We start from the raw sequence: 27,316 nt of genomic DNA on the forward strand, positions 1-27,316 counted from the left end.
CAATTTGAGTTTCTGGCACAATCTCAGTTTGTTGCATGATGGTATCTGTCATAGCAGTAGATGAAGGGACTACTTGCTTGTTTACCGTTGGAGATGGCATCATTAACCTTGAGACAGCGGGGAGAACATACTTGCTGTTAGAAGCTGCAACTTCTGTAATAGCTTTCGGCTTTAATTTCCAGGCTGGACAATTTTGATCTTTATGATCAAGAACACGGCATAAAGTGCAGAAGTACCTTTGAACTTTGATGTACCTACATTCAATCAGAAATGGTTGGGTTTTCCCACTAGTAAGAATGGGAATGCCTGCTGTAGACACCTTAACTTCGCACAAACATTGGGTCTAAATTTAAAAATATTGCCACGAACCGAATCTAACAACGAACGCGCAGTGAGCCCATTATACCGTTAAGAGTAAAATGAACCGAGTAAAACTGGACCAAAATGAACTCTTAGAGTTCGTCCACTTTTGAAATCCACTAAGGTCCTTAGCTGTACGTCCATATAGTGACCATGTTTTGTGTCCACTGAGTCCTTAGATGGACGTTCGTTTTTTTTCTTGTAGAGCGGCAAATATTAAAGGTCCATCAGGACCTGTCCGTTCCCACGAGTATAAGCATTTAGCTAGCCGTCCTCCCGTATGTCGACATTTATGAGTTCCTTGTTTTCCAAATCAATCCTTCCAACTAAGATTCTAGGCTTAAACGAAATCTTCTGCATTTTTTGTATTAATATTCGATGAATTTATAGAAATGGGAATAATATTTTCAAAATAGTAATAATATTTAGGTTTTAGAGTTCCACCGTTTGATCGTAGACATTCGATCCCGGGGTCCTAGATGATTGGAGAAAACTATAAATAGAGAGCTATTTCTTGAGTTTTGGGAGAGGAAAAATTTCTAAAGAATTAGGCAGAAATATTCATAGAGCTAGGACTAGGAATATTGAGAAAAATAATAATTTATTTTTCATAAAAAAGCTTGGAACGGTGGCACTTCGGTTGTTAGATTCGGTTCGCGGAAGCATCGTCGGTTGGTTCTTATAGATCCAAGTTACATTTTTTTATCATCGGCGAAACAGGTAAACAGCATCCCTTGAACTATTATATGATTTGGTTTTAGTGCTTGCTGTATACTGCTATAATGATGGAATAAAACGAAATACTTTGGTCGTCTGTTCATACGCATGCTGAGAGTGTTAGTTCTTTTCCTATACAAGATCATTAATTAATTTCTTTCTTATTAATCCATTGATCCCATCACATGCCGTTGATTTGATTACTCTGGTATCTACAAACTTTCATTAGGTTAGATCCATTTTGGAATATTTTCATGATCATACGACGTTGATATGTGCATGATTGTGGCTGTTTTGTCTTCATCTTCATAGTTTGCAATGATACGTGTGTGCAGTAAGCCTTAGCTAAGCCAGCCAGGTACACCGGTATAAAAACTTGAATCTGCTTACTGAAAAGTGATTGTCTTCTATTCTCGTGGTGTACTTCATGAATATTAGTCGTATGCAATAAGTGATGAAAGCATTATGTCTCGGTGTGTTACATGCTGCTATGAGATGACGTGTGGTTAAACAGTTAAAAATAATAATAATGATGCTGGGTTGATTAGTGGTCGGTGATTGATATTGAGTACCCGTGCTCTGATCCATATTTTGCATAATAATAATAATAATAATTCATGATAATAATAATAGTGGTGTTTGAGATTGATTTTGGTTTGATAATAATAATAATAATATTGGCTTGACTGATATTTTGGTACTCGGTTCCGTCTTAATAATAGGTGATTTTACAATAATAATAATAATAATTTCGTAGTAATATTTTGATAATAATAATAATGATATTTTTGGGCACTGATTGGTGTTTGTTTCCTTTTCACAGGATTTAGTGAGCATTGGTGAATATGTTCTTATTTTAATTATATGTGTTGCAAGTTAGAAGCCTAAAATCCTGATTATAAAGTAGAGGCTAATTTACGGATTGGATGGGCTAGGTGCCTCACACTTTCCTACCCCGTATCTTGATTTTCGGACCTTTTTTTTTTTGTATTGGACTAGTGTTTCATTTGGATCCCAACTCCCTAAGTTGGGTGGCGGCTTCCCTTAATATTAATTTCCACGTGATTCCCATTTTAGATATTTAGAGATCTTAACCAATTTCGACGGTATCTACACCTGCTGGTAATGCTTTCTGCACTGGAATTGTGAGACACACCTTGACATTCTTCTTTAGAGGATGTTTATTAAAGGATCTAGAGCTTCAATGAGTTCACCCATCTTGAAAGTAAGTTTCTAAAGATCTTCAAATTCTGTACATTCATTTGGGATGTTGCACAATATAAACCACATTATTTATTCATTAAAGTAGAGTTGGTGATTTGCTGGCCATCCTTCTGTTGGAACCACTTTTAACACCATTAGATAACCACAAACAAACCAAGGTCTCTGAGAATTGATCTTGTTGAAGTCGTCTTCAGCTAAGAAACGAATAAGAACTTTGTTACGCAATCCACTAAATGTGGTGACGGTAGGAGGTTGAGCTAAAGGCCAATTATTGCATATGTGGAAACGAATTGAGGAGGTAGGAACCAATGTTTCACAGAATAAATATCCCACCATACACCATTTCCAATTACTATCAAACTCGGCTAGAATAACTTTTTTGTCGATGAACACTGGTTCAACAAGAGTGGATGGTAAAGTTAATTTCTATGCTATTTGAGCAGACAAGGTTTGAATATCTTGGTCTAATTTTTGAGTGTTTTCTGTGGAATTTGAAAATTCCATCAGGTAAGAGAATTGGATATATATGAATAGAGTTTGATTGAGATCATTGTTACAGATAACTAATATAAAATGCAGTTATAGAGAAAGGAATCTCTTTTTGGTACTGTACTGGTATTGATCACAGACAATGTGGATGGAGAAAAGTCAAGAGGTTTTTGTTTGTTTATATGTTTGAACCTTAAAAAGGAATGAGAAGGTTGTTGAATAAAATTTGAAAAGTTTTCAGGAGAAAATTGGTGTAAAGTAGTTGTTATGATACTGCAATGATTGTGTTAGGGTAGGGGTTTATCATATGAGATGTCACTTTCGTATCCAAGCTTTATGGGACACCTTCAGATTAGAGATATATGTATTCACATGAGTTTGATGATAAAAGAGCCAAGTAAGGACAAAACCAATAATATATTGTAGGTTTTCCTGGGATATAAGAGGATGGTATGTAAACTTTACGTAGTTTGGGGTTGGTGGATTATTAATGAGTTTGTCTTTTTTAAGACTGACGTAGGTATGATGGTAAAAACTGCCAAATGTAATAATGGTAGTAAAAGTGTAGAATGGGAAGTAAAGATGGGGGTGGAGGGAAAGATTATGTTGTAATTGATGGTTTTGAAAGGGTTGTTCTATTTAGATGGAAGGCATAGGTTTGGTGGTATAGCTAGTAACCCATCTGGCAGACATGCCCCAGACCGCAATGGTGCCTCTCAACTGATGCTGCATTCTTCTAATCTGCATAAAACACAAAATTTTAATTAGACCCCAAAATGCTTTGTATGAGTTAGATGACCTACCAATAAACCACTTGAAGGCAGTTCCATGGGGAGATATGGCTAATGAAGAGGTTGGGTGTTGAAAATAGGGTTTTATAGGGTAATTATGATGAAGAAGTTGAATGGAGTACGCATGGCTTTGAAGAGGCGTGAGTAACCAAGCGACGAGACTGATTACCAATAGCCATAAACGGCAATTAATAAGCAAATTTGTGCCTTTAAAAGGGAGGTTTTGGAGGAAATTAGCATAACCATTAGCAACAATTCCAGAAAAGGGAAAATTTAGATATAAAATCTCTAGATATGGCAAGTTCCAGTAACCCCATTCCGTCCATTGCTGCCAATTCCGATCAATATAATTTCGCCAAAACTCAAGCTTTTTCTCTCTCAATGGATGAATTAATAAGATTGAGAGATGTAGTTCTGGGTGAGATAAACAGGCGTGCAGGTGAAGAGGCTCATCGATTAAGGGAAGAGGAGGAGAGAAAGAGGAGGGAAGAAGAGAAAATTGATTCACTTTTTGCTGCATGGGTACCAAAGAATTATGCATGATCTGATCGGAAGGATGAAGAGAAGACTGAGAGGCGTCAGAAAGGTCCAAAATATGGCAGTGCCACAGAGAGTGATTCTGAAGCAGGTTCTGATGCAGGTTTTGAGTATCCAGTTGAAGAGGTGAACACCAGTGAGGAAGGTTCAGATGCTTCTGAAGTGAAAAGGAAGATGAAAAGGCATCTTGATTGGAAACTGCGCAGGTGGTTTGAGTTTGAGAGAAAAAACCCCAAAATATTTGCCAGAACCATGCAGGAGGGAGAACCCAAAGTTGAGAAGAAGCCCCTTGTGAGGATATATCCTAGAGTTGCTCCTGTAGAAGAAACCAGTGCCTCTGATGAAGATCTGTCTGATATTTCTAATGATGAAGACAGCACTGATGAAGAGAGTTCATCATCTGGAGATAGTGATACTTCCCCTGCTTTCTCAGGTAGCAGCTGCAGTGAACGATATGAAGAGGACGAGGATTGGAGTTACGATGAAGGGGACTATTAGATTCCTCTTTTGGAGCGTCAAAAGCAGCCAATTTTTCAGAATTTGAAAAAAATCCGAATATGATCAACAACGTTTTAACAAAATGGCTTTCTCGATGCTTACTTCCAATCCTCTTAAACTTCTTATGGGTGATGGTGAGTCTGATTTTGTGGTGACTCTCTCTTTGGTTAGTTGTTTTGATGTTGTTTCTAGAATTTTTTATTGATGTTAAAATGGTGTTGGTGATGACAAACAACTCTTGTTTTAGGGATTCGGTAGTTTTTCTAGGTTGGATTTCTTGGTGTTTATGTTGTTGGTGGGTTTGTTCTTCTTGGTTTGTAATTATGGTAGACAAGATGGTAGGATGTTTAATATTATCGTTGTTGATTTGAATGCAACTATATTTGTTTTCTCTTCTATCAATGTTTCTGGTACTAAAACTAGTAAGATAGTTACACATATTGATAAGGAAAGCAACGACTTGGATTAGTAATTTCAAGAATAAGGAACTGTACTTGTTGATTTTGGTAGGATGAACACCGAACTGCATCTATGATTTTTTTTCTTTTTCTGTTTGACGTCATAATGACGGAGTAGAGCTCTCTATTTTAAAGACTTAAGTTTAGCGTGAGTCTAGTTTCTTTCCGTAACCTCCATCTTAAGTGCATGTTAATGGCTAGTAATGGTTGCGTGTCATTACCTCTAATACTTAATGCCATTAACCACTCACTCTATGTATGACCTATAAATACAGGTCCTTACACAATTGTATTGGATACACTAATTCCATGAATGAAATGCTCTCTCATATGTTTTCTCTCTACTTGTTTATGTTTAGCATTTCCTAATTCTTTAGTTTATAACACGTTATCAGCACGCTCTACACCGAGCTTCAAAATTTCTAAGAAGAAAATTAGCAATGGAGATATAATGACGTCGACAATCATAAAAGATTATTACTTTTCTTTTTCGATTCCTCATACTTCGTTTCTGAGAAATTTTATTTTTTGTATTAAATTAAACTAATACTAATTATTTATATCTTCTTCTTATGAACATGGTATTAGTTTCACACAAGTGGGTGATTACTTGTGTAAAATGTAAAAAACAATATACGTACCATTTTTTAAAAGAAAGTGCTCATAAATTTTGGTAAGTATAAATTTATCACAATGTTAAGGATTTTGATTCAGAAAAATTTGATAATTTTATTTATTGTTATTTTTATGGTACTCACAGTTCTAACCAATCTTACTAGCACGAGATATTGTTGCATCTCGGAGAACAGATTTAGGTTTTCTAGGATGTAATAATCTCCAAAAAAATTTTTTTTTGAAACTATTCCACCAGAAGCTGGAATATGGTGTGACATAATATGGGAACAAGTCGCACGCTCAACTATCCGATCGTCCCAGAAGTGACCCATAACAAAGTGCTAGATAATTCATATCATTGGTCCATGAAGTGACCTGTAACGAATATTGAGGCAATTTTTGCTATAAATAACGTGTCCATGTGCACGCTTAACACAAAAAAAAAAAAAAAAATCATGACTAACTTTATGAAGTTCTGGAAAAAAAATGCATATGGGTGAAGCATCCATTTATTTTTGGATCAATAAAATTCACATAAATTAAGAGCATGTGCTTTACATTAATTTGGTCATACGATCTTATTAATTAATGACCAAAATTTCATTTCTCCAAATGCAATGTTGAGGATGGATTTAATAACCCAGACCGATCCCTAGAGAAGTAAATATTGCATAATGTGAATATCGTAAATGATGGTTTACCGATTAATTGATGAGGACTAATTTATTTATTTTTTTCTTCTTAAGTGTGTGATCTAGACTGTGTTAGTAACCCAGACTAACTCTCCTGACTTGAAGTCTGACTAGATTCTCAATCCTCTATTTTTGTTGATCAGGAAACCGCTTTGAAGGAGTACTAAAATTTCAAGTTTCAGCAGCCATATGAACAAGCTATGTATTACTGCTCATTAATTTTGACGGATGCATCGTGGCCTTGGACCGAACAGCTAGAAGTTCTTCCTCTTCTGGATGCTGCTGATCTTGCAAAATTTTCAAAAGTGCTTCTCTCGAAAGCCTTTGTAGAGTGTTATCAGCAGGTTCACATATTTATCTTATTCATCATGATTGATCAGATATTACAAATTTGAAATCTTGACTTAATATTTTGTATTCAATTACCATTTGACGTCAGGAAACATTGAACCAAAGGAAGCAGAGGAAATGGTCATCCATATTGAAGAATTTTTTTCAAGGGTCTCCAACCCATAGCCAGACCTCTTTTCCCTTCCGAGCATTTGACTAAACGAATCGTTGAGCTTGAAAGTGGAATTAGTCACTTCTTCTCAGCAGAAGTTTTAAACCTAAGTGATGAAAATTCTGCTTTGGTCCACTATATTCAGGTTACTTGCACTTGTATAATTGTCAATATGTATAACGTGCCTTTTTGTAGGAGAACATACCCTAACAGACCTGATTTAATTTGTCGCTGATTGCAGGTTCATCAGGATAGTACGATGTTGAATGTGAAACTTCAGCTTTTTGCTCTTATTGCAAAGCAACCAGTATTCCACCAGCTCCGCTCAGTTGAGCAACTTGGATACATAACAATGCTTACGCAGAGGTTTGTGGAGGGATTTTTTCTGTCATCTAAGTTTCTTCCGTACATGAATGACTTAGGTTCTAAAATATCTTAAAAAATCTTAACATGTATGTAGTTATGATTCTGGCATCCAAGGCTTGCAATTTATTGTCCAATCAACGGCGAAGGTAACTTAAAACCCACCATAAGATGCTTCTTCCTGGAATATGTTTTAAGTTCTTCTGTCTCTGAAAAAGAAATTTAATCTGTTGAGCTTGGCAGGATCCAGGAGAGATTGATTTGAGAGTCCAATCCTTTCTTAAGGAGTGTGAGCACACGAACCTGCGAAGGGGTCCGAACGCTCACAGTCAATCATTATCATCTAAAGAGATTGTGATGATGATATCCTGGTGTTGATTCATTGGCTCAAAACCTTCGGGTTTATCATGGCCTCATCTAACAACTCCATGCGAGGCGTTTGCGCATGGGATATAAGTATTAAGGAAAACAAAACATATAAGTAAACATCCATGGAGCTAAATAAATGTAAAGTGCTGAAATATAAATAAGACCAAAATTTACGTGGTTCAGCACTAAAGCCTACATCCACGGGATTTGTTGTTTTACTATGTTCTTCACGGTTACATGAATAGTCGAATGACTTTTGGGTTTACATCTTTCTCTCTTCTAAGTGATTAACTTACCCTTGCAATCTCTCTCTCTCTCTCCTTCTCCCCCTGATTTTTCCGATCCCCCTTCCTCTTGGTGGAGATTGGGTATTTATAAGGTTAGAACGTGGGACCCATCTCTGAAGACCGTTGGAACCTTATCTTCTTGTGTCCTTGCGTCCATCACGCGGAGGTCTGCGTTTGCCCCTTGATCCCGCAGAAGCATCCTCGCTCGTTCCACAGGTTGGTCGACACGTACACTGCTCAGAGTGTTTAATGCGGGTAGTTAAGGGGTCTGCTCGTGTCAGACAAGTGTCTTCTGCCCCTGTCAGTCCGTGTCAGCTAACTTTCTCTCCATCGTTGATCTTAGCTTCTCTTTTGGGGATGAGATAAAGTAACTCCTCGGGGTTTATTTGGTGTTTCGTGACGCATCATGTTTTGATGTTTTGGTCTGCATGCTTTCCACGTATCTTTTTATATACATGTGTCTGATAGTGAGATATATGTGTACACAAGGAGTTTGAGAATAAGCTTTATGAGATGCCTGCTGATGAATTCATGGTAAGACGTAAGAGTACTTGTGCCATTTTTCTAATGATGAAAACTGAAACCTTTTGGGGTTAAACTTGTGTTTGTTAAATGTACTGAATTTGATTTTATTGCAGAGTAATGTAAATGCGCTGATTGAAATGAAGCTTGAAAAGCCCAAAAATTTGAGCGAAGAAACTTCATTCTATTGGGGAGAATTTTTTTATGGCACCCTAAAATTTGACAGGAGCGAGATTGAGGTGAGTCCCTTTTCTTAACATATAAAGAACTAAAAAATCGGCCAGGAACCATTCTAAGTAAGAATTACATTGTCCATATATGTTTGGTTACAACGTTACTGGTAAAAAAAAAAAAAAAAAAAGCGAAAAAGCTAGGGTTTCACGTTTTTGGCTCCGGTTTTTTCTCCCTCAATCTTTTCTTGGCGTGCACAATTTTCTTTTGATTTTGCGCTCTAATGGCGCAAAATCAAGACAAGAATCCTCCAGTTTTTGTTCATAACCACGATAATCAATCAACAAGGATATGGAATCAATCAAAATCAAAAACTATCTATATCCCTAAGAATTCTGTTGGTAACCCTAAGGCTTCCGTGTTTGGAAGACAGTTTGATGAAGATGATACAAACCCTACCGCTGCAATTCCTAGAGCGTTTAGGAATCATGATACAAACCCTAACGCTGCACCTACAGCAATTAGGAAGGTGATGGAGACGGACGTGCCTGGCGCGTCTAGGAAGGAAGATAGAAATCCTAATTCTTTTAGGAAACCGGGTGATGATGGTGTTGAAGGTTCCTATGCATCTATATTAAAGAGAAGAACCCATGTTTTGTCCAAAATTGATGCCGAGACACTTTCTCATCCTCCAATTTTTTCTTCAACAAATAATGATGTTTTGATAAAGATACCACGAGACACTCATACAAGGATTAAGGCTGTGTGGAGATTCAGCTTGGTTGGTCGTTTGGTTTTCTTTAAAACCCTAAAATTTGATGATGTTAAAAGAGAATTATTGAATCAATGGAAGCTATCTGGTTCGGTTCAATTTATTCCATGGAAGAAGGGATATTTTGTTATTAAACTAGACAATGAGGATGATCGTAAACGTGTAAGCTATGACGGTCCATGGAAGGTTCATTCTCCAAACGGGATTCAACAGCTTAAAATTCATCCATGGACACCTATGTTTGATCCTGGGAAAGATAAGATTACTAGAGCTGCAGTTTGGGTTCGTTTCACAGCTTTGCCAATGGAGTTTTGGGATGAAGAGACGATTTTTAGGCTGGCAAGAGGGCTTGGTAGGCCGGTTTCGGTTGATCCGCGTACTTTACGCCATGAATATGGTTACTTTGCTGCAGCCCTAGTTGATATAGATTTCTCTCAACCTTTGAGACGAATTTTGATTGATGGTGAAGATAATGATGAAATTTTTGTTCAGGAATATGAAATTTTAAACAGGCCTAGCTTTTGCGATTATTGTAAATCTATTGGCCATAAAAAATCTGATTGTAGAACAAAAAAGTTTGATGATTTGAAGGATAGGGCTGAAGTTGAAACTGATCCTGAAATTAAAAAAGCAATTGAGGCGGATATGGATGATCTTAAGAATTTTTGGCAAAAGGAACGAATCCCTAAAGGTAGGAAGCATATGCCATCGGATGTTCCAATAGAAACCGAACAATCTAAACATGGTGAGGAGGCCATAACGTTGAAGAAGAAGAAATCTATCCTTGAGATGGCAGCTGGAACACGTACTATCTTTTCTGAGCACAGTGAGAGTGCTGGTGCTACATTAGAAGATGATGATTCTATATCGGATCACACAGAAGGTGATGCCTTGTCCGTGCCGCATATTGCTGCAACTGCTGAAGCTTGTAGTGATATCCAGTCCGTGCAGCTAATGGAGGATGGTGGCTTATCTAAGCACCGAGGAGATGTTGCTAATGCTGGTGAAGAAGCTTTACCTGGTTTGCGTACAGAAGATGCGGAGTATGTCCGCAATGAGGATGCGGAGTTGGTTTTGCGAAGTGTTGGTGCAGCACTTGAGGAGCTGGTGCATGATAATTTATCTAAGGAAGATGATGTTGATTTGGAGATACAAGAGATGGAAGCTTATAGAAATTATGAGGCCATGAAGGAGGAAACTAGGCAACGGGAGGCTGATGCTGAAGCTGCCAAAATTCAACAAGATATTGCTAGAGCTAAGCTAGAGAACTTGAGGAAGCAGGTTTTGGACTTGCATCAATCTCCGGCTAAATTTCCAATTGTGACTGTTACCGAGGAAGCTAGTTTTAGTGAGGCCACTAGGACTTCAAGAAGATCTTCACCAGCTAGATCTTTAGAAAACTTAACACTTTCTAATAGATTTGAAACTGGGACCGAGGAGATTGATAAGGTGATTGTTGAAGCTGATGATGTGATTGAAGATGTAGTTGCAACTAACACTTCAAGCATAGCTGAGGAGGATGAAAGAACTTTGGAGATTCTTGCTAATAAAGAGTTAGCTGATCATGAGAAGAAGGAGTTGAGGGGAAAGAAGAAAAAATCTAAAGCTCCTAAGAAGAAGACAGCTGCTGCTGTGGCTACGGTGAGTCAAGTTCAAACTCGAAGTGGAAAATCTTCTAGACAGGGTTCGGCAAGCCCTTCAAAGAATAGAGTTAATTAATGCGTGTCTTCTATTGGAATGCTCAAGGCTTGGCCAAGGATGGTGCAAGGGCCAAGTTGAATGAGCTTTACTACTTGCACAAACCTGACGTTATTTGTATTGCGGAGCCTCAGGTTCGTTGCACTACACGTTTTGTTAGGAAGCTTAATTTGCTTGATTTTTGTGAAGATGTTATTACTAATGAGTGCATGGTCAGAAAGGTAATATTTGGGTCTTTTGGAGGAATACTCTGCAAGGCCGATGTCTTATCTTCGTCTAAGCAGGCTATCACTTTGGATTTTTCTGGGTTTGTCACGGCTGTGCATGCTTCTTTTGATGCGGTTGAAAGGAGATCTCTTTGGCGCAATTGGGTCTGGGATATATTTCCGTTCCATGGTTGGTGTTGGGGGATTTCAATTGTGTTCTGCGTCTTGATGAGAAGAAGGGTGGTAGGCCGATCAAAGAAATTTATATAAATGAGTTTCGAAGTTGGATATCTGACAATGGTTTGGTTGAGGCCGATGCTATTGGGAAGAAGTATACTTGGTCCAATTGTCGGAGTGGTATGCATAGAATTGTTTCTAAACACGATAGGGCCGTGATTAATGGTGCGTGGCTTGATAAGTTTGCTAATTGGAGGTGCAAAGCTTTGCCGAGAATCTGCTCGGACCATTCTCCTCTTTTTGGTTTTGCTTTTGACAGTCCTAGGCCGAGGGCTCCTTTTAGAATTCAGAAGATGTGGCTTTCTCATCCATTTTTGGACTTCGTCAAAGACAATTGGAGTGTTAGGCTGGATGGTGCTCCTCCTTTTGTTTTTTCTTCAAAGTTGAAGCGGTTGAGGGAGGCTTTGAAGATTTGGAATAGATTGGTGTTTGGAGATGTTCAGTTTCGTTTAAAGCAAGCGGAATTGAATCTTGATAAGGAGAATGATATTTTGGACCATAATGTTAGTTGTGAAGTCCAATTTTTGAAGGTTGCTGATGCTAAGAAGGCTGCTGATGATGTGCGGTATGAATTGGCCACTATGCTTAAGCAAAAATCGAGAACTAGCTGGTTGGAGGATGGTGATCAGAACACTCGTTTTTTTCACAATTCAATAAGAATGAGGAGGAGCCAAAACACAATTTCCGAGCTGAAGATTTCTACTAACTCTACTTTGTTTTTGCAGGATGAAATAAAAGATTACATTGTTGATCATTATCGTGCAAAGTTCACGGTGGAGCTTCATATTGATCCGAGACTATTTGATTATGAGCATGAAAGCATTTCAGCTGCTGAGAGTGCTTGTATGGATGCTATTCCTACCTTGGATGAAGTTAAGGAGGCTGTTTTTGATCTTGGAGCGGATTCTGCTCCTGGCCCGATGGATTTACAGGTTCTTTCTTTCGAGTCTGTTGGAACATTATTTCTAGAGATCTTTTTAATGCTATTGCAAACTGTTGGGCGATGAGGAAGATTCCTAATGGCATTAACTCTAGTTTTATTGTGCTCATTCCAAAAGCTAATAAGTCTGATGCTATTAAAGACTATAGACCAATTGGTTTAAGCAACTTCTTCTTCAAAATCATTACCAAAATTATGGCGACCAGACTTGGCACGGTGTTGAACAAATTGATTTCTGAAGAGCAAGTGGCGTTTATGAAAGGAAGAAACATTCATGAGAATATAGCCTTGGCCTCGGAACTGATCAATGAGATTAGCGTTGAACGGAAGCATGGTAACGTTGGCCTTAAATTGGATATAGCCCAGGCTTTTGACACGGTGAGTTGGGAGTTTGTTGGTTGAAGTTTTTCGTCAATATGGCTTTTCTGATGCATGGTGTTCGTGGTTGCTGAGTATTCTTAACTCTGCCCGTATATCTATTATGATTAATGGTAGCCCTGAAGGTTTTTTCAGTATCACAAGAGGCCTTCGTCAAGGTGATCCTCTTTCACCTTTGATTTTTGTTCTTATTGAAGATGTTTTGAGCCGCAATCTCTCTAAGTTGTTTGCTGCTAGAAGTATGCATCACATGGTGAGTAAGAAAGGTGTGGCTCCAACCCATTTACTCTTTGCGGATGATATTCTTATTTTCTGTAAGGGTAATCTTCATAGCTTGCGGAACTTGAAGGAGATGCTTGGCATGTATCAACGTGCTTCCGGTCAGTATGTTAGTTACGCCAAAAGCAAATTTTATTATGGTGGAGATAGGCAATCTCGTGCTATTGCTATTGCAAACTTTATGGGCATGGAGAGGGCGCATTTCCCGGATAAGTATTTGGGAATCCAATTGAAACCTGGTATTGTGCGTCATATTCATGTCGTCAGGTAATGGAGAAGATTATGGACAAGCTGGCAGGTTGGAAGGGTAAGCTATTGTCTTTTCAGGCCAGGTTAGTTTTGATCAAATCAGTTATTTCTAGCTATTTGCTTCATTCAATGGCTGTTTACAAATGGCCATGCACGGCCATCAAATCTGTTGAGAGGGCCATTCGCAACTTTTTGTGGTCTGGAGATGCTGAGAGGCGCAAACACTTCACGGTTCTTTATGATGTTTATGCCTTTCTAGACGTGAAGGTGGGCTTGGCCTCAAGAAGTTAAATGATGTTAATAGGGCCATGCTTATGAAGTTGTGGATTTCGATTCGCGACTCTGATAAGACTTGGGCTAGATTTTTGAAGGCAAAATATTTCAAGTTAATGGCAACTTGGTTGATTATAAGCTGGGTTCCTCGGTTTTTCCTGGCATTAGATTGGTGCATAACTTTGTTCAAAAACACACGCGCTCAATTATAGGTAACGGTGCTAATACTTCCTTATTTTTTGATAATTGGTGTGCTGATTTTTCAATTGCTCACGTCTTGGCACACACAAGAGGCCCTAATGATTTTAAGGCCAAGGTGAGTGATATTATTGTTGATGGCTCTTGGGCTATTCCTCCAAAGACTAAAGAATTGATGTTACGATGCAATATTGATGTTGATAATTTGCCTCTTATTGGTGGTGGAGATGATTATAAAATTTGGGACTTGGACAGTAAAGGTGTTTTCACTGTCAAGTCAGCCAAGGTTGCTATTCATGGGCCAACTGAAATTTTGCCAGCTGCGGCACTCTTTTCTAGAAGTGTTATACATCCTACTTTGGGTGTGCAGTATTGGAAGCTATTTTATAAACAGTGTTGTGCCTCTGATGATAATGTTATGAAGAAGACTGGTAGGGAGATGCCTTCTATGTGTCGTTTATGTAGAGAAGCCTGTGAGGATGTTAGCCATATTACTTGGCATTGCAAAATTGCCAAAAGAATCTGGAAGTGGGCAGCTGAAATTTTCGTTTTGACGCCGAGTGAAGACCTGGTGGTCTCCTACAAGGCTGCAAAGGGCCGGAGTCGAATGATTAAAGATCTATGGCTGGTTGCAAATCTTGCAATAGTCACAGAGCTGTGGAAGATGCGTAACAAAGATTATTTTGAGAACAAGCAAATTCGTTGGCTGGAGTTTAAAGGTAGAGTTCATCAGGTAATTCGTGATAACTCTATTAGATTGAAGGGCCATATGCATAATACTTTGGATGATTTGCGTATTGTTAATTTCTTTAGAGTGACGCATAGATCTTGCGATCACTCTAACCCAGTTGAAGTTACTTGGAGCCCACCAAATCCTGGTGAGATTATGATCTGTTGTGATGGTGCATCTCTTGGTAATCCGGGGCAAGCTGGTTCTGGTGTTGTCTTCCGTGATTCTAGCTCGGTAGTCTTGGGAGTTCTGTGCGTTGGCCTGGGCTGGCAGACTAACTTCTATGCTGAAGTTTGTGCGGTGATCTATGGTGCTGTCGTTGCTCAAAGATGGAATGTGAAGAACCTATGTGTCAGATCTGATTCGATGAGTTGTTTATATGCTCTTCAAAAAGGCGATTTGCCATGGCAGCTTATACCGAGGTGGAGACTAGCGAAGAGTTTTTATAACAATATTAGCTATATTCATAGCTACAGAGAGGCTAATTTTTCAGCGGATGTCTCGGCCAAACAAGCATGTTTGTTGGCTGAGGATCATTATGAGTTTTACGAGGGTAGGCCAGGTTTTATTCATTCTGTTGAATGGCCTGGAGAGGTTTACTATCGTTTTTAGGCTTTTTAGTGTGCGGCCTTCTTGGCTTAGCACTAAATTAGCCTGATCCTTGTACATTTTCGCTTTTTTTTTTATTCTATTTTATTGACCGAGTAAAAAAAAATACAACGTTACTGGTACTAATTGCTTTACAATCCTAGAAACAACCTAAAACCTGTTCCGTCTATTTCCGAAATTATATATGCTGCTGCACTTGTGTTTCATGGTAGTTTCTGGAAAATATCAATCACGGTGTTCTGGATAATACTGATCACGTTGTTTAGATCGTTTATAATTTCATTTAAAACAACAGGGACACCAGCCTTATAGAGGTTGAGGGTTTTTCTTTGGGAAAATTGGGGATATGCTCCAAAATCGACTGTTATCTTGGGGATATGTCTCAGGATTCCAGTTTTTGGGAATATGCCACAAAGTAACGTTTCCGTCAAGGAACCGTTAAATAGTCAATTTATCATAAATGTTTGAACTTTCTTTCTAATTTTTTGTAAGTTTTTTCTGTCTAAATACGTTCCTGAACCTTGTAAATGTGTTACTATATTTCCGAATATTGGGATTTCGCACATGTAATCCCAAGTGTTCGCGAATATTGACTACTTAAACAGTTTTGGATGGAATTTTGAACGGCTAGGGCATATTTCCGAAAACTGGAAATTTGGGGCATATCCCCAAGATGACAGTCGATTTTAGGACATATCACCAATTTTCCCTTTTTCTTTTTCATGGAAATATCCAACTTCGATAAATATCTCCGATGTTCGGTTAATGTAGATTTCACTCGGATGTTTAGCTGAAACAAATTTCATTCTTCTCTTTATGAAGTGAATGTTTTGGTTCCTGAAACCCGCAATGCGAGAAAGTTTTCTCACTAGTAACCTGAGCTTTGTATTTTGTGAAAACTTGCATGATGCAACTGTGAAAATTAGGTTACCTTTATGCTTGATCAATGGTTGCATGTAATTTTTAATTTCCAAACTGTTACCTTCTAAACGGTATCCAGTCTACAAACTAGATCAATATCCTGCTATGATCCACATAAAATTAAGGCACTTTCCACATCTGATAATAGAATATTAAGTCTCAAACTTCAATGTAGTTTACTCAAACATATGGTTTGGATGACTTCATTTCTCTGCTACTGCATTTGCATGATGGTATCTTGGTGACTAAAACCAAGCTTGAATTTATATTTTCTATGGTAAACCACTATTATGTTGCACGCCTTTCCAAGTTCCAAAAATGCATTTTGGACACAGAATGGTCTTCCCTTTGACATGTAGGTTCCACTCATATGCTAGCATGCTAAAAGTTTTCTAATTTTAATCAATCATATTGCAGCTTTGAAGAACCTACGGCAGCAAGATCTAATAGATTTCTTCAATGAATACATTAAAGTGGGTGCACCCGCAAAAAAGACACTATCGGTACAAGTATATGGGGGATTGCACTCAACCAAACATGAAGCGTCTACTAAAGAAATATCCTCCCAATCTCAATCTGTGTTAATCAAGGATATTTTCAGCTTCAGGAGGTCACAGCCTCTGTACGGTTCTTTAAAGGGAGGCAGTGGACGTACATAAAGGTAGATGGTCTCAGCCTGCTGGTTTTGGGAATGATAGCAGATGCTGGAAAATTACATTTCTGGGGCAACAATACTTTGTATCATACTAGTATATGTAGTTGTAGTGAAAACCCCCATATATTATGGGTTTAAGTCTATAAAACTCCACAAAATGTATCTTTTATTAATTATTTCATACTTAGAAAAACTTTTATTATATGAAAAGCTGTTATTCGGGCGTCACAATCCAATAGAGGTTTTACCTAATAGGACAAAAATAAGTCACTCATAAATAATTTCAAAAATCCCGTATCTAAAATAATTTTATAATGACTAAATAACCCTTATTTAGTTGATGTTAAATTTATTTAATTAGCTAATGATTAAATTAATGATGAATTTGTTATATACTTGTGAATTTTGGGAATAAGTTTGTGTGGGAAGAAAAACTAGAGAGGAATTTTTATCTTTTTTTGAAATTTCTTTCAAAACCTAGATTTTGATTTACTCAACCAAAATGAATGAAACCAGTTACCAATTCGAGGTGGGTGAATCTTTATATGATAGAGAAAACAAGTTTTACATACCTCATGTTGGAGACCAAGAGATGGCTGATTTTGTTAGATGGTAGAGAGGGTTTAACACAAAGTGATGGTGAATCTCAACCAATTGAAGAAATAAATCGATAAAGTGAAGAACCAATGGTTGAAAATCAACAAGTATACCTCTAAACTATCTCTCATGAGTTCAATTTCGCTCAAAATTAGCTAAAGTATGTAAAAAAATCATATTTTTCGCCTTACGGACCAGATTACAGTTGGGTTTAAGCTTCTTTACCAACCGTAACCACAATTTACGGTTAGGTTTGGATGAACTCCAAACCGTAACTAGTATTCAATAGGACAAAACCCAGTTGTAGAAGTATTACGGTTGGTAAATGGCATTCCGAAACCAACCGTAACACATTATGTGCATGGGTATTTATTGCACTTCTACGATTGGGTTTGACATAAATCCAAGCCGTAATTTGGCTTACGGTTCTGTTCGGTTTTTTATATTTCAACCGTAAATAATCATGTGATTTGGAAATACAATTTTTACGGCTGGGAATCCTACCTGTGGTTGAGTTCGTGGCTCTTAAAACCTAGACGTAAGTGTAGTTTTCCTTCTTCATTTGGAATAATGTTGTGACATTTTGGTTGATAGATCGTGCTTCCACCTAGACCAATGCCTGCTCAACCTGATGCAAACGAAATTCTAACCGAAGATTCTTCCAATCAATATTTGAATGAGTTGGTAGGTTTTTTTTTTTTTTGAAACTAATGGAAAGATATGTTACTCAATCATTTGTAACATATCAATATGTTTTTTTGACTAACTTTGAGTTTTTGGACCATATAGACATGGAAAACGAAAGATGAGGCAAAGCAATGGGATAGAGAACGTGACGAGTTAATTATGCGTGTTATAGTTTGTAATGTACCAACAAATGACCGCCACTTTCAAATGGTCTGCGAGTGTAGTGGAGAAAGTAAAAGTCATGTGAAAAAGGGTATCGAATATAAAGGAAAGACGAAGAGGAAGAATACTACTTTCACTAAGAAGACTAAATGCCCGTTCAAGCTTCAATTTAAATTCAACAAGGAAAGTGATGTGTGGTTTTTGGAGAAAGTTGTATGCGGTTGTCATAACCACCTAATACCAGAGACTTTGCTAACCCATCCTTATGTTGCGCGACTTAATGATGAAGAAAAAAATACTGTAAGTTCCATGACCGAAACCGTATGAAACCCATTGATATACTCGGTCATATAAAGCGCATAAACCCATTGAATGTTTCTACTTTTCCAACCATCTACAACGCCAAAACGAAATTGAAAAATCAACAATGGGAAAATAGGAATCAAATGCAACAATTAAGGCATTTGGGAGAGAAGTATAATTACTCGGTTTTCCATGATGAAGATGAGGATAAACAAGTAAAGCATCTCACATTGGCTCATCCCGAGTTTATAAAATTGACGCGGTGCTCCAATCAAGTACTTTTAATGGATTGCACGTACAAGACCAACAAGTATGAGATACCGGTGTTGAACATTGTTGGACAACTTCCACCAACTCTCCGTTTAGTGTCGTGTTTTTCTTCTTAGAAGATGAGCTTGAAGAGAGTTATGTGTGGGCACTAGAATGTTGCGTGTCGTTAATGCAACAAATAAATATATTTCCCACTAATTAACTAGTAATATAGCGGTAGTAAGAGATCGTTCCCACAGAGAGTTGTGTAATTGATATGTTATTTGAATCATCAAAATAAAGTAAATAACAAAGGGGGTTTTGGTTGTAAGATAAATATAAAGACAATAAGAAGAAAGGGATGATTAAGGAATCCTTCGTTGTTACCAAGCGTTAACAGGATTAGAATACTTATCTATCTTAAGTTATAACCATTCATCACCAACCGTACAATAGCAGCTAGAGCAGTGTTATTCCCAAAGTTCCTTATATAACAGGATACCGAAGCGCTCGCATATCAAGTTCCATCCAACCGAACCACCAATTAGTAGCGCACTCAAGGTGTAACCCAATCAGAAGCTTTAAGTTATGTGAACTTAGATTAATCCTAGCGGTTAGACTCTTAGCGCAAGGTCCACTTACTAGTGTTATCTTCACACACGATCCCTCCATATAATACCTCTGTGGGGTCTCACGTTCTCTACTTGTGTAAGGGTTATTCAACAATTACACGGATATCCCAACCATGTACTAGCAATAGAATGATCAAAAGATTAATCCAATTGTACACTTGAAAAATCTAGAAATCAATCATAAACCCTAAATATAGTGAAAACAAACGATGATGATTAAAACTCTCAATAGATTTGTATTAATAATAAAGCTTCACGCTTAGAACATTAAATTCATCCTTAATCAACAAAGGATTTAGCTATTCATATTACAAAAAAGATGAATAATGGTGGTTTCCCCCTAAAGGGGTAAACCCTAGGTTTTTGATATAGAATAAACCCTAGCTTGTGATATGAGATGATATTTTTCTTTGGAAGGTGTAATACCTATTTATATAGGTCTACAATGATTGGTCTCCAAGTATCCTAGTCGGTTAAGGAAGCCGACCCGAAAAGTAGTAAAGAAAGACCGTGAACATAGTTCGGGACTTCTGGCCTTCAAGAGTATGCATAATCGTTCGCATACTTAAATTTCAGTTGAATCCAGGGAAATACAATATGCATACCCGTTTGCATACTTTTCCTGTCTTCGGTATTCGATAATAAACTTGTTTTAGCCATAACTTCTTCGTCCGAACTCGGAATGACCTCATTCTTCTTGCATTATTTTCCTATTTCAATTATCTTCAATATGGTGATAAGAAATCCTGAATTTGAATGAATTAATCTTGGTCTTTGTCCCGTCTCTTGATTTTGAGCATTTTGCTCCTTTTCGTCGCACTTCTTCCACTTCTGTTGGACTTGGGCACTTGGATACTTATACGTCTCTTCTTAGCTCTTTTTAGAACTTTGTAGCTCCTTTTTGGATGATTCACCTAATATAAACACATAAAAGACCATCATTCATCCAACAAAAAAAGTGAAATGAAAAGAATAAAGAAACTACCGGTAGATCAACAAGAAGAATCCAAAAAAAAAAAATTCAAGAAGGATGACAAGTTGGAGGAACTAAGATGGGCTAGTTTCCATGAGGATTGGGATGCCATGTCATATTCTCTCACCGTGGAAGATTATGAAGAACGATCTCGTACGTTATTGGATAGTTGGAGAAGTTATCCAAGTATGGTGAAATATTTGGTGGACAATTGGTTGGATCTGCACAAAGAGAAGTTCGTAGCTGCATTCACGAACCAATATAAACACTTCGAAAACCAAGCTACAAGTACGGTGGAATCGTCTCCCAATCGGTTGAAGAAGAAGCTTCATAGTGGTGATGCTGGATTTGTTACGGTATTCCAAGCCATGCACAACTATTTCCTCCGTGATATCGATAGAGTTAAGGATCATTTTGAAAAAAGCCGATCTAGTAAACACATTAAATGGAAAGACAAACCTTGGCTTACGGGAATTACTTTTAAAGTGTCGCATCGTGCAATTGATATGATCATGAAAGAAGTGCAACAATTTGAGTTGGGTAACTTTGACGGAAGAGAATGTAATTCTCCTAACATGACAAGTTTGGGCCTCCCGTGTCCGCATGTCACAACCAATTACAATAACAAAGTTATTGCAATTCAATATGTTGATCCTTTTGGCAACAAATATCATTACATGAAACAATATCAAGATTTTGGAGGAACATTTGTCGATACCGACATTGGAAAAGCGCTAGCCGCGAAATATGATACATTAACACGGGGGCAAGGGAAAATATGGTTGAGTAACTTAGTAAACCCACAAATTAGGTACGATATGAAGGGATCACCCAAGAGGAAGAGAAAGGGGAGGCCTTCTATGAAATAAAAGAGGAGTGTAAGAAAAAAAAAAACAAGGGAATTGTTGGAAGAATCAAAGAAAATAGATCCTTCGGGTTTTGAGTTGTTGAAAAATCCTATGAAGCGGAGGATGAGATGGAAGAGGATGTTCAAGGTAGAAACAAACGAAGAAGAGGTCAAATGGAAAAAGGAGAACCAAGTCACTGAAATGTACAAGAAAATGGAGAACCAAGTCATCGAAACGTACAAGGAAAATATCTTGAGACTCCCTCTCAAGAAAGTTCAACAGGCAAAGTTGATTTTAAAGGAAAGGGTAAGGTATTTCGTTCCAAACAATTAGAAAAAAAACAAATTTGTTAAAGGAAATGGTTTCAAAGAATGCGGAACAAAAGATGGGGTAGTTAAAGTAAAAGGTTCCAAAGAATGCAGAACAAAAGATGTGGGAGTTAAAGTAAAAGGTTAGAATGTGGAACAAAAGATGGGGAGTTAAAGGAAAAGGTTCCAAAGCATGCAGAACAAAATATGTGGGAGTTAAAGGTAAAGGTTGCGAAGTTCCCTCCCAAGGAATCACAAGAAAAAGACTTGGCGGTGGAGTCGGTGTTACACAATTAGCAAGAAATTTGGGAAGAAGTCCGATGGTTGGAATATTTCGGTCAAGTGAAAAGAAGGGGACGGTTCGTATTCAAAACGCAACGTAAAAACCACCCTCTAGAGATGAGGAAGGTCGATATGTCCGGAATTTATATATCATCTATGAAAATTACCTTATTTTTTTCCCCGACTTTAATCGTGAGTATGTTAAGGCCATTAAAGAGGTACATGGAGATGGGAATTGTCGTTACCACATCTTTGTGGATCAACTTGGACCATTTGAAGACGCGAAAGATTGGGGTTGTGACCAAATTGAACATGTAAGGCAAAAATGTTTATTGGAACTACGTGGTTTCCGAGATTATTACATACCAATGATGAGATTTGTAAGAGACGAGTCCGAGACGGTGTTAAACGAAAGGTTTGTCGCATGGGAACGACGGTTACACGACAATAGATATTTGAAAAGTGAGTATTGGATGTCCATGCCAATAAACGTCCAACTAATTGCTAACGCATTCAATTGCGTTGTTCATTATATCTCAAATTCATTGAGTTTCACATTTGCAACAACAAGAATACCATTTGACGAAGAATTGGATAAAATAAGAAGAGTGGTGATTGATTACGTGTATGTAAACCATTTATTAGGCCTCCAATTGAGTGAAGGATAACCATTACCTCCATTATTTGATTGTAACGAAATGTCCAAGTCTTGGTGTAATACATTCGAGGAAAGTTTTGAATTATGGAAGGCACTACTAATGTCGAGGAATAATGCCTCATTGGTATTTATGAGCGATGATGAGGGTGACTAAACGTTCGTGAAGGATGGTGAAAATATTTTGAATGACTCACTGGGAATAAATTTTTTTGTCTAGAAGTGATAATAGGGTCATATGTATTTTGGTATTATGTCTAGATGTGACAATATAATATGTATTTTGAAGAAATCGCAATATGAATGAAGTATTTTGTTGAATTGGTTTTTCTTGATAAAATTTTGGAACAGAAGACCACTTACAGCTAGGTTCGTGTCCCTAATAACCTAGCCGCAACTTTTAATTCAACAATATTTTGGGGATAAACCACATTACGGTTGGGTTTTTTCATGTACTAACCCATCCGTAATTAAAGATGGGATCACAATGTTGATCTTAAAAGCTTGTTTCACTACTAAGCCCATATTACAATCCATTAAAATATTCAAATCAGTACATAGATATTATAACTCATTAAACCACATGACATTACACATAAATTTCATTAAAAAAGGACTAATAATCGGGTTTACGAGTGAGATAGAAGTCCTTCAGGATGTTGAAATGAGGTAAGTATTGAAAATTTGACATTTTCCACCTTCTCCATTCCTGAATAGTACACTCTAAAACTTCAGAATCACTTTCACCTCTAAATCGTATTTGACCAATAATATGAACTAATGACATAAATTCTTTAACTTGATTCCTTATATCTCCGTACCGAAAATAAAACTTAATTCCATCACGGTTATAAGGGTTACCGGTTTCAGAACAAAAGTTTTTATAAATTGTTATCCAATAACTTGTACTCACATAACCACCTTGACGTCGTTCTTCTCCTCTTTTTGGATAGCATAGTACATAGTTGCGGCAAAGACATAAATCTTGATCCAAAGTAAAACCAGGTTGAGCCTTAATCTAGTATATTTCTTTACATATTATAGTAAGAGTTTAGGTGGAGATGGTTGACGTTGAAGATGTAATGTCTAAATAAGATGGGTGGGCATATATGTTCAACTTATATATAAAAACAAGATGTGTAATGGCTCTATTTTTGAAAATCAAGTCGTACTAAGTCCCAACGGCTCTATTTTCAAACCAAATAGGGACAAAAAAAACAACAAAACTTACTAAAGAATGTACTTACGGATAGATACGAGAAATCAAAAACCTAACCGTAAGTCTGGGAAATCAAGAAAATTGTGCAGCATGAGACTTATGAATGGGTTAGTGTGCTCAGCGACCAAACCGTAAGTATGGAAAATCGAGCAAATTGAGTATCATCATACTTACAGTTGGGTTAACGTGCTCAGGGACCAAACCGCAGGTCTGATGAGATTATTTTTCAGAGTTACGGTTGGTTGCTTATGCATCTTAACCAACCATAAATTTTCCTGAGTAGCTATCATGACTTTGTGTTTTACTTGAAAATTAGAAACATAAATTCAATTTTTAAGACTTCTTCATTCATTCTACCTAATATTGAGCCAAATTTCTCCATTCACTCAAACATAAATTAAATGATATGAATGCATTAGACATGGAAAAAATGAGTATACAAGAACATTTAATGTTGGGTTTGAACTTTCCAAAATCCAACCATAAGTCTGGTTGCTGATGGTGAAGAATTCCCTTACCTAACCCTGTATCCAAATACAAGATCACGAACCGCTTTACATTCTTCACCTAACGGCCAATGCTTAGCTTTTTGATGTTTCATTTTCTTTATCGCAAGTTCACGATCCTACAAAGAATATATAAACAACAAATTTGTTAAATTAAATTATACCAAATAATTAATATATCAAGTTGAACAAAATCATGCAAAATAAGTGAAATTTTGAGATTATTACCTTGCTTTTGCAAACCTTAGCAGCCCATGTAAGACCGCAGATTGATCGGGCGCCTCACCCCAAAGTCTACCATTCTTATTCTTAGGAAAAAACATGTCTATTCCTTTAGGAATATACTTTCCTTTTGGTGAAGGTTTTTTCCTCGGCTTCTTTTCCTTTACTTGAGATTGAGGTGTAGCTTCAAGCGAAGCAACAACAACTTCTTTCCCTTTGCTTTGAACAACAAATTCTTCTTCTTCTTCAATCTCTTCTTCATCATCAGATTCTTCCTCATATGGTGCATCCCTAATCACAAGTGTACCTTCCGATATCACCGGTAGTTCAAATTGTTCCCTTTGAATTTGTAGATCATTTTCCATGTATTGGAAAACATTATCTTCCTCTTGAGGTGCTTCAGGACATCTTGAGATACTTCCTTCAATCATATCCTTCTTCTTATTAGCATCCTTGTGGAGACCTCTATAATCTACCACACAATGAATTTCATGGCGAGGTGTAGGAGTATCTTTTGGCGTTAAATCATTTCCTCTCTTCTTTTTAGCCTTTACTATATCAGGATTCCTGCAAATTACAAGAAATAGAACTTATAGAACCGGCGATGGATTCATAAGTCAATCAAATAGAAAAAAAATAGTGTTCAGGAACATTTACGTCTAGGTTAGCCTATAAAGAAACAGACCGTAAAAAAATTACGATTCGCTAAAAAATTTAACCCAGCAGTAACAAGGTACGGTTGGAAAACTATAATGCATTTTCCTAGCCGTAATCAGATATGAAATTTTCTAAAAAGATACAGGAAAAATTACGGTTAGATTATTCTATAGATAACCAAACAGTAACTAATTACGGTTTGCAAATTCAGTCAATTAAACTAGTCGTAATACAACATGTAAATCAAATTTTACGGTTTGAATTCATCCAAACCTAACCGTAATATCTTCATAAACTATACTTACGGTTCGAAAATCCAGTAGCAAATCTAGCCGTAACACTTTTAGAAATACAACTGAAACCCTAATTTTACTCTGATTTCATTCGATCTAACCTATTTTAATCACAAAACGAGAAAAAAAAGATGGGTTTGTCGATTAATAACTAACATACACCATGGGTTGTTGTTGAGGAGTTTGAAATTTTGACTCTTCAGTTGCTTGAATCGGTTGTTGAGGACGAAGTTGTTGGTCAGGTGGTTGATTGAGATGTTGATTACCATCACTGCAATAAATTTGCTTCTTCCTCATCTTTCATAGATATTTCAATCCAATGATGTTCAGTTTTTTGAATCGCCGATTAATCGAAACGATGAAATGAGTTCAAATTAAAAGTTAATGTGAAGAAGAGGAAGAGAAAGAGGAGAAGAAGAAGAGCAGGAGTCAAAAGGGTTGAAAGTGTGAAGAATATATTAGGTTTTCTGTTTTTAAGTTTTAATTTTTATTGAAGGTTAATTTATACAAGTGGTGTTGAACCGAAAGTACCCCATAACCAGATTTTTGGTCACTAAATATCCAAGTGAAGCCCCTCTATTAGAATGTGACGCCCCAATAATAGCTTTCTATAATAAAGGCTTCAAACATTTTCATAATGACAAAATTACCTCTTCATATGTAAAAAGATGCATAAGAAAAATCATTATAAAATTTCATTTTTTTCACTCTCACTAAAAAGAAAAAAAGAAAACGTTTACGAACGATTTCAATTTATAAAGCATAGACATTGAAGAGAACATGAAAAGGTGAAAAAGTCAGGTCGAAACGATTTTGATCAAGAACATGTCAGGTCTAAAGTGAAAAAGTGATTAACTTGAAACTGAGGTATTTGTTTCGTTTGGTTTGATTTAGATTTTTCCTATTAATTTAGTTTTATATATAATGAAAATTTTAATTTGGATTTCATTTTTTACTGTCACAACGACGGAACGTATTCTAAGTATAACTTTTATTTTGGTAGATTCTTTACCATTGTTATTGGACTGACCTAGGTTTGACCTTTTCTTTCCACGGAAGTTAATTTCCTAGCGACTAAACGAATTAAATTTTCTAGTTACCTTTCAATTTTGTTAATGTACCGATAACCAATTACTCCCTTTGTACTAAAATTTTTGTCTGCTATTCTATTCTCATCTGTCATATACCCTACAATTTTTTATAATTAAAAAATTATTTTTAAATATAACCAATCTAAATTCTTAAATGATATCTATCTCAATAGGAAACAAATCAATCCGTAAAGATTTTTATTTTTATCTTCAATTTAAACATTTCTATAAATAATAAAATTATCAAATATGTATTTTTCTTACATATTCTATAATCCATGAACTCTTTTTAATTTTGGTAATAACATAGCATTTAATAGGGGTAGTTCTATACACTCCTCCGGTCTCCTTAATATCTTGACTAAGTGAAAGCGGACTAATAATTTAGGACGGAGGGAGTATTTGATATAACAAAAAACAGAATGTTAATCATTGTTTTTGTAATTTTAGTGAGTGAAAGAAACAGAAATATTAATTGAATCACAAAAGAGAGTACAACCCTTATAAAATATGAAATGGCAGACCGACAAAGTCAGGCGGTAAAGCCGACTGGTACTGAGAACGGAAAACGAATAACGGAAATGATTAACTATTATATAAAACTGTTATTATAAAGAATTATGAAGGCACATCATGTTAGGTTGAGAGAAGCCACAACAATATGTGATTGACAATTATCATCCCCCCTCAATTTGTTGCGCAAAAGATCAAATCTTGAAGTGTTCAAACCCTTAGTGAAAACATCAGCAACTTGTTGATCAGTGGAGATATAATAGACTTTCAACACTTTAGACTAAATAAGTTCTCTTATAAAGTGAAAATTTGTCACCACATGCTTTATTCTTGAGCGAAGAACAGGATTAGAAGCCAATGCCAAAAACCCTTGTTATCA

At 36.8% G+C, this 27,316-nt stretch overlaps 2 protein-coding genes across 2 annotated transcripts in view; both read left to right on the plus strand.

Annotated features, from left to right (window-relative positions):
- Positions 1 to 16,748, plus strand: part of LOC113324349 (insulin-degrading enzyme-like 1, peroxisomal) — a gene marked incomplete at its 5' end in the record, with an annotated part of 36,625 nt that extends 19,877 nt beyond the window's left edge. Inside the window, one exon of the mRNA XM_026572665.1 lies at positions 16,696 to 16,748. The remainder of the gene's footprint in view (positions 1 to 16,695) is intronic.
- On the plus strand, positions 4,699 to 8,681 carry LOC113324350 (insulin-degrading enzyme-like 1, peroxisomal). The gene is made up of 4 exons (XM_026572666.1): positions 4,699 to 4,782; positions 7,125 to 7,249; positions 7,344 to 7,395; positions 8,541 to 8,681. The coding sequence occupies exons 1-4, from the start codon at positions 4,699 to 4,701 to the stop codon at positions 8,679 to 8,681; spliced, it is 402 nt and encodes a 133-aa protein (XP_026428451.1).
- Positions 16,749 to 27,316: the final 10,568 nt, after the last annotated feature.

The sequence above is a fragment of the Papaver somniferum genome, chromosome 11, assembly GCF_003573695.1.
Source record: "Papaver somniferum cultivar HN1 chromosome 11, ASM357369v1, whole genome shotgun sequence".
NCBI lineage: Eukaryota > Viridiplantae > Streptophyta > Magnoliopsida > Ranunculales > Papaveraceae > Papaver > Papaver somniferum.